At 34.4% G+C, this 11551-nt stretch overlaps 2 protein-coding genes across 2 annotated transcripts; both read left to right on the plus strand.

The window, feature by feature from the left end:
• The first annotated feature begins 1955 nt into the window (after nucleotides 1-1955).
• Nucleotides 1956-4623, plus strand: LOC139856882 (E3 ubiquitin-protein ligase MIEL1-like). Its single transcript, XM_071845600.1, has 12 exons — nucleotides 1956-2083; nucleotides 2164-2251; nucleotides 2401-2457; nucleotides 2538-2570; nucleotides 2658-2735; nucleotides 2838-2881; nucleotides 2990-3030; nucleotides 3190-3272; nucleotides 3384-3475; nucleotides 3564-3633; nucleotides 3865-3906; nucleotides 4162-4623. The coding sequence occupies exons 1-12, from the start codon at nucleotides 2049-2051 to the stop codon at nucleotides 4288-4290; spliced, it is 792 nt and encodes a 263-aa protein (XP_071701701.1). The 5' UTR covers nucleotides 1956-2048; the 3' UTR covers nucleotides 4291-4623.
• A 1340-nt stretch (nucleotides 4624-5963) lies between these two features.
• On the plus strand, nucleotides 5964-7570 carry LOC139857759 (divinyl chlorophyllide a 8-vinyl-reductase, chloroplastic). The gene has a single exon (XM_071846597.1). The coding sequence runs from the start codon at nucleotides 6018-6020 to the stop codon at nucleotides 7266-7268; it is 1251 nt and encodes a 416-aa protein (XP_071702698.1). The 5' UTR covers nucleotides 5964-6017; the 3' UTR covers nucleotides 7269-7570.
• Nucleotides 7571-11551: the final 3981 nt, after the last annotated feature.

The raw sequence follows: 11551 nt of genomic DNA on the forward strand, positions 1-11551 counted from the left end.
AAAAAAAATTAATAAATTTAATATTTATAAATATAATTTTAGAAAATACGGTATAGAAAATGGAGAAGAGAAACTTAAAAAACAGGTGCTGAATGCCTATTGTATATTGACTTCTTTCTTTGCTCTGATTGGTTATCCTCTGCGGTGGTGGGTCCTATAAATCTAGTTACCTTATCCGTTCCTTGCATCATTTTCTTTTCGTTAAAAACAAGTCATGTATAAATACAAAAAGTGCACCCCATATGAGCGAAAATACAAATCTCACTATTAGCAAAATAAAATTATAAATATTTTAACAGGTTAACTAAACTGAAAAATTTTAAATATAAAATAGAATAACTACGCCGTGAATGATTCAATATATGAACAATTTAATTTTCGAATAATTCAAATTTTTTATTAAACGTAGTTATGAATATTTACATGTTTATAAAATATTATTCTGAATAGCGTTCTAAACGATGTAAAATAACATACTCAAGGTGTTAAGAAAATGATATATTTACATTAATAATTAAATTCTGTTACTTGTTTAATAAGTGTCCTAAATATAACATAAAAATGACAATAAATAAAATGTGTTTAATGATATATTCAACTAAGAATATTTCAACACATGTTTTGTTTTATTCGCTCATTTATCATAAAAAAAGGTTACAAACAAATACACTGCATGTTGAATAATTCAACATTTATCAATGAATCATTGTATTAAGAGGCAATCAATAACCACTTGCGTTAATAGAGTAGTGGTACCCCGAAGTATTAGGGTTCATGTTATGTGAATGCCAAACTCACGTCGTAGGTTCGTATCCAAGGGGTGCCATCTTTAAATTGTGTCTTATAGACAATTAATTTGATTTTTCTTCCAAGGATTTTCTCTAGATTGTGCCTTTTTAGCAGTTAATCTGGGTTTTCTACCTGACATGTGGTCTGAATATGAGCGGGTGGTGAATTATAACCCTCGTCCATGACTCCTAACTCAACTCTATTTTTTTTTTTAAAATAATAAGCAATCAATATAATCTAAATGTTGAATATTCTTAAAGTGCGTTTAATAAAACAAAGTGATCAAACGTCTAATGATTCAAAATCTGAATAATTCAGATGTCCCGTATGAACTTAATTTTGTATATAATAATATGTTTGATAATATTCTAAATGAATTCTATGAATGATGCAAATAAATCGCAAAGGCCATCATGAAATTGAAAACCTTAAGGTTAAACTGCACAATCGCTTGCGAAATCAAAAACTCTGGTGTTAAACTATTAATTGCAACAAAGCATCACAAAAATCGCAAGGTAGATAGAATATGGTGGGACGATAGATTTTGGGGAAAAAGAGTCGGTGGAGGAAACAACATACAAGAAAGCGATTAAATATCTCATGGATGAAAAGACAAAATTACCCTTTTGGATTAAAATAATGTCGTGAACAGTGCTGACTTCTTCTTAAATGTTATAGTTATAATATAATTTGTAATTAAATAAATAAAATAAATGAATATGATTGAAGAAAGATATTAATGAGAATTGTGGTGCTGAATAGTTAATAAAGTATTTTAAGTCTGTGATTATTCATAAATTATTGAGCTAGTTTATCTTCATTTGTCATTTATATATCACTAACAAACCCAATTAATTGTATATGATTCAACATTCACCGTTAAACTATTCAATTAATAGACGTACTTTTAAATATTAAGAACAAAAAATGAGCATGTTAAACGTAACCATTAGGGCTATATTTTTAAGCATATCTTATTTTTATTTAAGTTTACAAATTTTGTTTAATTAATTATAAGTATGATTTTTTTAGTATTCACTTTCTTTATATAATATTAATATTAATCTTTATTTAGAGTTATAAATATGAAAATATATTATATGTGTCATGCTTATTCATCAATTTTCTAAAAATAAAAACTAAAATAATTAATTAATAAAATACGGTATTAGATTAGATTGAGAAACGAGGGTTTCGAATATATGGACAAAAATTGACAATTAAACGCAAAGCTTTACCTGCGAAACTGAAACTTGTCAATGGAACGCTTGAATTTTGGGAAGATGGATTACGGGTTCGTATCTACTTCAATTCTATCTGCTCTTCCTTAAATTAATAATATTAATTCTCGATTTTATTAAATGTTATTATTAGATGCAAACATTATCGAAGAAGATGCATGATTCGAGCTCCCTGTTGCAATGAAGTTTTTGGCTGTCGCCATTGTCATAATGAAGCTACGGTACTAACATCATATTTCAATCTACTGTTAAAATTAATGCTATTAACTAGTTATATCGTAAATTAATCGATGATAATAACTATGATATCATAGATCTGTGTATATATGTATCTATATATATATTGACCTAATTGATTGATTCTATTCAGAACTTGTTGAAAAGTCCATCTGATCGCCATGATCTTGTCCGGTATGATGTAAAGCAAGTACGTTTCGCACATCGATTTTCGTGAATCTGGTAATGCTGTATGCTTTTCTGTTGTGATGAAGTTTTTGTTTGTTGCAGGTTATTTGTTTGATTTGTGACACCGAGCAGCCGGTATATATCTGAGACTAACCGATTACTCGATTCTTATCAGTATTTAAGTATTTAGCTGTATTTACGAGTGTTTGTAACTATGTCCAGGTTGGTCGTGTCTGCAAGAACTGTGGTGTCAATATGGGCGAATACTTTTGTGAAATTTGCAAATTCTACGATGATGATGTATAAGTTATAACCTAAGTCGATTCATATCTCATATACATATACACTATATCATATGAGTCGATTATTAATGTTTTACTAAATCTAACTTTCGCACTGCAGATTGGGAAGGAGCAGTTCCACTGTGACGATTGTGGTATCTGTAGGTTAGTGGGCCATGTGCATAAAGATCTTAGCCCTATCTGTTTATTACTTTATCGATTAATTTTATATGTATCAAATTAGTAAAGTACTTTTCCGTTTATATTGTACAGAGTTGGCGGTCGTGAGAATTTTTTCCATTGCAGTAAATGTGGTATGTATTAACGCTTCCTACCTATGTAACTCCGGTTTGATCGATTTTGTTTGTTGCAGTGGTCAATAAAAGTCTACGTTTTGACTTTTGGATGTCAACTGAGTTTTCCGTTTAAATGTTTCTGTTAAAGCTCTTATCGGTTTGTTATTAAATTTTTAGGATCTTGTTATGCTCTGAAACTACGTGATAACCATTCATGTGTTGAAAATTCCATGCGCCATCACTGTCCAATATGTTATGAGGTTTTTATATTCCACCTTCTATTTATACTATTTATATTTATATTATATTTGACTGCACTTTTGTCTCTAAAAAACTCGCTCGTTTTAATATTTGTACCACTGCGTATACAGTATTTGTTCGACTCACTGAAAGATACTACTGTCATGAAATGTGGGCACACAATGCACTCCGAATGTTGTGACGAGATGCTTCAACGTAATAAGTAAGCATACTCATGATTCTCTTAGTTCATTTATTTATTATATTTTATATTCTATTTGCTAGATTTGTTTTGTTTTATGTATAAACAGATATTCATGTCCGATATGCTCCAAATCAGTAATGGATATGTCTAAATATTGGAAGATACTAGATGAGGAGGTGTGTTTCAAATCAACTCTTTGTTATATAGTTTTATGATATTTGCCCCAATTTTCGTATCATAAATAACGCTTTGTTGTTAAGATATTGACACTTACCATCAAGTACATACAAGCTTTATGGCAGATTTTATCTTATGATTGTATATTTTATTTTATTTTTTTAAAAGTTTGATAAAGCATTCCTGATCATTCTTCACTTTAATAAAGCTCATTTGTTTTTATTTTTCAGAGAGAAAATACTGTCATGCCGGAACATTACAGGCAAAAGAAGGTACTACCTTATATATTTGGTCAAACTCGGTCAAAACTCGGCCTAACTCGGTTAAAACTCGACCAAAACTTGGAAAATCGGTCAAAACTTGGCCAAAACTCAGGATTACTCAGAAAATCTGTCAAAATTGGTCAAAGTCAAACTTGGTCAACATCCAAGTACTCCCTGAGTTGCCGCGTACTCCCTAAAAGGTCCCGACCGCGATTTTTGCAACCTTGGAAAACCGTATATGTTTAATAAGTGTGAAACTTGCAGGTTTGGATCTTATGTAATGATTGCAACAACACAACAGAAGTTATCTTCCATATAATCGGGCAGAAATGTTCCCACTGCACATCGTACAACACTCGGACCATATCTCCTCCTGTTCTTTCTCAAGTTTGATCACGTCTGCAGGCTTTTTATGGGCAGTAATCATCGAAAAAACACATCTCTTATCAATGGAAACATTGGTCAGGTTTATTCGTTACACAATTGAATGATCAGAAATACTTTCACCAATTTGGTGTTATTTTTTTATTGTAATTCTTACTCCACTTGTATGTGGTTTGATGAAACTGTCCCGGTCAAATGACGGGTTGTACTGTACAAATGGCTTCTTTTCATATGTGATGCATAGACTATAATCCAAGGGTTTGGTCTAGTGACATTCATATAGTCATCTTTTGTTATGGTCTTGTTAATTTCTTTCTAGTATAACGTGCACGTTTTCAGCTAGTACTTACGCAGTGTGGTTCTTGTATGTACCTGAATGCGTATCAATTTGCCAAACTGGTAGTGAGAGCTTATGTCTTTTACACTCGTGTTTGGTGTATGTTTCTTGCGCTATATCATGATGTTATGATTATGATGAATGCAGAGACTTGACAGAAGGCAAGAAAATATTTGTTGATCCTTTTTTGTTACCTCTTTTGTCTGTTGCTTATATTAAATATAGGCCCCTCGATGATCGTGGTTCAAGTTCTGCAACTCAGATGTGCATATAGGATGTTGCAATATGGTTGTTAGTTATTTTATTACTTTATAGTTATGGTTAATAACGGGTTTCGATAGTGTGAAGTGTACGCCCGTAACAGCTAACTCGATACTGTCGTGGAAATAACACGAAAGTCTTTTCGTGCCGTCTCCGTTTTGAAATATCTGTGGCTCCGTAGCCTATCTACACAATCCAGCTGCCTCCGTTTGAGCTAGTCAAGCCGTTGAACACGGACTGAGACTCTCTCTGGCCCAATGGCGGTCAACTAAAGGGGTAGACTCCCTTACAGGGGCAACACGCCGGTATGATCAAAAGTTGCAATCAAAGGACTTTCCCGCTAAAATGCCAACCGAAATATTCTCACCAATTAGGGTTGCATCCTTTCACCATTAAATGCCAAAAGTAATAGATTGATGCAATCAATTCTGGCAGTTGTGCTTTCATATCGTTGCATACAGAAAATCACAAACTCTCTACTAAGGAAATAATCGGGTAGGTGGGTGTCGACATCGCGTTCAACTCCGTCAACTGCCGTTAAAAGAATGTGTGACGTTTGTGATAGTGAATCACTACACTTTTTTCAACTAGGCTAACAAAGCGAGTAACTAATTTTATTAAACCTGTTAATAACAAAAAACCTATAAAAAATTTGATTCTACCATTATGTCTCACATTTTTTTGACCTATTTATTGATCGGAGGTCCATTCGAAAGCAATTTATCTGTTCATAGATTTTCTACTCTTGAGTTATTTCAATTTGAGTGGAGAAATCACTTATCTTTATTCTAGAAATAGGGGAGAGTTTGTCTACATGTTATCTTTCCATAACCACTTATGAGATTGAGTGTTGATATTGTTGTTGTTGTTATGCTCTTAATAACAAAAAAAAAATTGCAACTGATAGACAAAATAATTACTAGTACTGTACTAACTGCTGAATAGTGATTATGATTGAGAAATATTAATATAGAACTAAAAAGATGATATTCGTTACCAGAAGACTGAGATGAAATACCAACCAATCATTTGGATTCTTTAATACAAAAGGGATAAAAAAGAAATAATTTCTCCAAAAAAAAAAGATCAATACCCATCACTCCCACCATCTTTGCTTCATCATCTTCAAAATTAAACCATGTCCACTTCTGCTTCATTCTACAGCACAACACTCAATCCATCAACTTCAAGATTCAAGAATCTACTTTCTTCACATTACCCAAATAAATTTCAAGTAAGTTCATCACCATTTTCATTTCTTCCATTGCATCTATCCAAAACCCATTTTTTAAATACAAAAAGACTCAAACTTGTAACTGCTTCAGCCCCCTCAACCATCGAATCACCACCCAAATCCTCATTTAGAGACAAAAACCCTAAAGATATTAATGTTTTAGTTGTGGGTTCAACTGGGTACATTGGTAATTTTGTTGTTAAAGAATTGGTTAATAGAGGGTTTAATGTGATTGCAGTTTGTAGAGAAAAAAGTGGAATCAAGGGTAAGAACAGCAAAGAAGAGACATTAAATAAACTAAATGGAGCTAATGTTTGCTTTTCAGATGTGACCCAATTGGATATTTTGCAAAAAAGTGTAGAAAATTTAGGGGTTTCAATTGATGTTGTTGTATCTTGTCTTGCTAGTAGATCTGGTGGTGTTAAAGATTCATGGAAAATTGATTATGAAGCCACAAAAAATAGTCTTTTGGCTGGTAAATATTTTGGGGCTAAACATTTTGTTTTGTTATCTGCAATTTGTGTGCAAAAACCTCTACTTGAATTCCAACGAGCGAAATTGAAATTCGAGGCTGAATTGATTGAAGAAGCTGAAAAAGATGAAAACTTTAGCTATAGTATTGTTAGACCAACTGCATTCTTCAAAAGTTTAGGTGGTCAAGTTGAGCTTGTGAAAGATGGTAAACCATATGTTATGTTTGGTGATGGGAAATTATGTGCTTGTAAGCCGATTAGCGAGCAAGATTTAGCTTCGTTTATTGCTGATTGCGTGTTGAAAACCGATAAGATTAACCAGATTTTACCTATTGGTGGTCCTGGAAAGGCGTTAACGCCATTAGAACAAGGGGAAATGTTGTTTAAACTTGTGGGAAAAAAGCCGAATTTTATTAAAGTTCCGATTGAGATTATGGATTTTGCTATTGGGGTTCTTGATTTTCTCGTGAATATATTTCCTTCATTGGAAGATGCTGCGGAATTTGGGAAAATCGGGAGGTATTATGCGGCCGAAAGTATGTTAATTTATGATCCCGAAACTAAGGAATATAGCGATGAGGATACACCGAGTTATGGGAAGGATACATTGGAAGATTTTTTTAAAAGGGTGCTTGAAGAAGGTATGGCTGGGCAAGAATTAGGAGAGCAAGCAATTTTTTGAAAATTGTTGAGTTTATAATTGTGTTCAAAGTATGTGTTTTGCAAATATATTGTGAACTATATGCTATTTTTGCATATATGATGTTAATGTATATCATCTTATTACGGATTATTACACATGTTATGTGAAGTTAACGATAACTGATATCTAGTTTAGTTGATAACGGGTCATGAATAAGATAGGCGTCAAATGGTGTAGATGTCGTTCAAAATATATTAACTGTTACAGATAATCTAAAAGACAGTTGAATTTGTGTTGCTGTAATAAGATGTCTTCGCGGATCTTATCTTAATCAATGTGCATTCAGCATTCCACGCAAATTTTGGTTTTGCCCGATTTTTATATAGTAGTATACTCCGTGGTGATGTTTAAGATCACTGTGCCTGCTCTTAAACCGGCTAAATGTGCCTGTCAGTTTCTTGACCAGGACTCTTGTTTCACTGCTGTACATAAACAATAGAAAGTAAACCAATTGTTACGGTGAAGAGGTTTTTTGGTGTGTTGGTGGGTGAGGTGAGATAGTTGGCCTTGACGTGACAAATGTGTTGAGAAAATGAGGGTAGTAGGGAGGCGTGTCGAGTGACGTATTGAGTGATGTGTTAAAAAAATATGATTGGAAGTTTGATGTTAAATAGGTATAAAAAGTATTAAAAAAAAGACCAATAAGGATAGGCCACGTCGTCTACACGCCATGAATTATTCTTGTACCCTGCAGCAGTACGCGAGCCTCATGTGCCACCAACATGCCTCACTACTAGCGTGTTGGTGGCGTGCTCACGAACTCTAGCACGCCCCATTACAATACGCCTACCATTAATAATTACATAAGCCTTAGACCCCCTACAACAGGGCTTTACCCCAAGAATTCGACGCCCCAAAAGTCGATGTGGACCATTTCTGATCTGACGCCACTAGTGGGGCTTTACTCATGACGCTCATTAGGCGTTAGTTAGATTCCCGACACAAAATTTTTGGGGTTTGATATTTTTGGTCCAATCATCAATTGACATGTGCACATATACATTATTAATTTAATTATTTTATACAGAGCTTCCAATCATATTTCACCATATCATGTACCAATACATTACAACTCGAATTTAACACTCGAATTCAACACTTTATTACCTTCAAAATTTTGACATTACCACAATGTCGCAGTCAAAAAACCACTTTTTCTTTAAAAAGTGCAAAATATAACTTCACGTCATAGTCTACGGGTGATCTTATAATATATAAGGCGGTGACTTCTATTCTCACTACAAAACTTTTCTAAATTGTTGTTAGAATACTGAAACAAACTTAACGTATCATTGCAACTTCAGATGCACATTGTTTAATCATTAAATATTAAATAGCCTACATCGGTGACCAAAATTTTTGACCCAAAAACAGTATGGTTTTGGCCTTTTGGGCTGAAATATACTAGTAGTAGATAAGTACTACAATTGAGGGTGTTCAGTGTTCTGTATATGGAAACAAAAGTTGCCGCCAAAGGTATTTTGGCTGTACAAAAATTTCTAATAAATAAACAACACCAACTTTTTTAGATTGCAATTTGTGGCAAAATCATGTGGCCGAGAAATGAACCACGCTCTTACGCTCCCACAACTTTCCTTGGTAGTTGCTGTAACGTTATTTCTTCTTGGTTAGTTCACTTCTATCAACCCTACTTTTTAACATGTTTTCGTTTAGGGGTGCAGAACATAGCGAAAGCAATGAGGGGTGCGTGTACCTTGACTTAACGTATATACGCAGTATAATAGTTTTGAAGAAATAGACAATTCCTTAGATAGATTAAAAATTTCCCCCCTTAAAATGATTATTTAAGGTAGTACATTTGATTTTTGTGAGAAAAGGATAGTCTTGAATTTTTATTTGCTGCTCATAGACTATGGTGGGACGTTTATACCGACAAGAAAAATCCACAAGTTGTGCACAAAAGGCTCCAATATAATATAAGGTCGAGCTATTGTTGGGTTTATTAGTTTGTTTCCATTTATGTGAAAGTAATGGCCCAAACCCAACAAATTAGGCCCAATTGGTTGTTTGACTTGGTCAACCATCAGAGGCATCTTTAATTTGAAGTTGTGCAGCTGTATTTAATGATACGAGAAAGAGAGATCAGATAGAGATCAAGAAAAAGAGTGAAAAACACATTTCCCGTCTACAGTGACAGCAGGCCAGAAAAGAGACGATCTCCGGAGATCCGACCGTTGAATCTTCACGATATTTGGGCTGTGTCTTCCTGACATCAGTGCCAACATTTTCAACCGTTGAATTCGTCTAGAAAGGCCTGTAGCTCGTGATTTTGCTGCTGGAACAGAGGGCAGTTTATTGGTAGTGTTGTTCATCTTTTGTCTTTAATTTCTTCATATACTTGTTGATTATTGTTGTTCAAGAGTATGATGATGTTGTATACCTCTAGTTGAGCTAGAGAAGGATTATTGTATTGCTCTCTTGTTGATGATAGTGGAATTTAAGTGGCTTACGAGTCCCGTGGTTTTTACTCTCGATTTTGAGGGGTTTTCCACGTAAAATGTCTCGTGTATTGTGTGTGCTTGACTATTGTTTAGCTACTGATTTTGGAACAGATTTGGGGACTGATTTGGGTTGATTTTGATATAGCTTGTTTTGTTAGTTTCCTCACGGGTTCATACGGGTCGGGAAATGCTTGTCAAACGGGTTTGTTTCCGCTTTGTAGATTGCCCGTGGTGATTATTTTCCCATCAAATTGGTATCAAGAGCTAGGTTATTTGATTTGACTTGTGTGAAAGATGGAAGCTAATACAAGTAAAATGATTAGTTTAAATGGTTCAAATTATCATGTTTGGAAAGGTAAAATGGAGGATCTTCTTTATGTGAAAGATTATTATTTGCCTGTTTTTACTGAGGATAAACCTGAGGAAAAATCTGATGCTCAATGGAAAATTTTGCATAGACAAGTATGTGGGTATATTCGGCAGTGGATTGATGATAATGTTGTGAATTATATTACTGGGGAGACTGATGCTAAAGCCTTATGGAAAAAGCTTGAGCAGTTATATGAACGAAAGACTGGGAATAACAAGTTGTTCTTAATTAAGCAGATGATGGCTTTGAAGTATCATGATGGGACTCCTATTACAGATCACCTAAATGCATATCAGGGTATTATAAATCAGCTTGCAGGTATGGGTATCAAGTTTGAGGATGAGATTCAGGGTCTCTGGTTACTTGGTACATTACCGGACTCTTGGGAGACTTTTAGGACATCTTTGTCCAACTCTGCACCGAATGGTACTATCACTATGGAATTGGCTAAGGGTAGTATTTTGAATGAAGAGATGAGAAGAAAGTCACAAGGTTCCTCTTCACAGTCAGATATCTTGGTCACAGAAACGCGGGGGAGAAGTCATAGTAGAGGTCAGGGTAAAAGAGGCAATCATCGTAGCAGCTCACGCAAAGGTAAATTTGCTAATGTTGAGTGTTATAATTGTCATGAAAAGGGGCACACAAAGTGGTATTGTCCAAAGTTGAAGAATGAGAAGAAAAAGGCATATGACAAGAATAAACAAAAGAAAAGTGATGGTGGTGATGCTGATAAGGTTGAAGTTAACACTATTACGGATGAATTCTTTGTTTGTATTGATTATGATATGATTAATCTTACTCATGATGACACGAGTTGGATTGTTGATAGTGGTGCTACATGTCATGTTGCAATTTGTAGAGATCACTTCTCATCTTACACTCCAGGTGACTATGGATTTGCTAGGATGGGTAATGCCGGGTTATCAAAGATCGTTGGTATTGGAGATGTTTGTTTGAAATTTGACACGGGAATGGAGTTAGTTTTGCATAATGTAAAATATGTTCCGGATATGAGACTTAATGTTATTTCAACAGGCATTCTTGATGATGATGGTTATTATAACGGTCTTGGTAATGGTATTTGGAAACTAACTCTTGGTTCTATGATAGTGGGAAGAGGCAAGAAAGACTCAAGATTATACATCACGCGTCCGAAGATCATCCAGAACATTGTTAACGCAGTGGACAATGTTGATTCTACCGAGTTGTGGCATAAAAGACTTGGCCACATGAGTGAAAAGGGGATGTCTATCTTGTTTAAGAAGAATGTGTTGTCGGGTGTTAGTGGTATTGATTTGAGTAAGTGTTCTCACTGTTTGGCAGGGAAACAGACCAGAGTTGCGTTTAAGAGTCATTCTCCTTTTCGAATGAAGAACATACTTGATCTAGTTCATTCGGATGTTTGTGGGCCTATGAAGACTAGGACACTT

This window comes from Rutidosis leptorrhynchoides, chromosome 7 (genome assembly GCF_046630445.1).
Source record: "Rutidosis leptorrhynchoides isolate AG116_Rl617_1_P2 chromosome 7, CSIRO_AGI_Rlap_v1, whole genome shotgun sequence".
Lineage (NCBI taxonomy): Eukaryota > Viridiplantae > Streptophyta > Magnoliopsida > Asterales > Asteraceae > Rutidosis > Rutidosis leptorrhynchoides.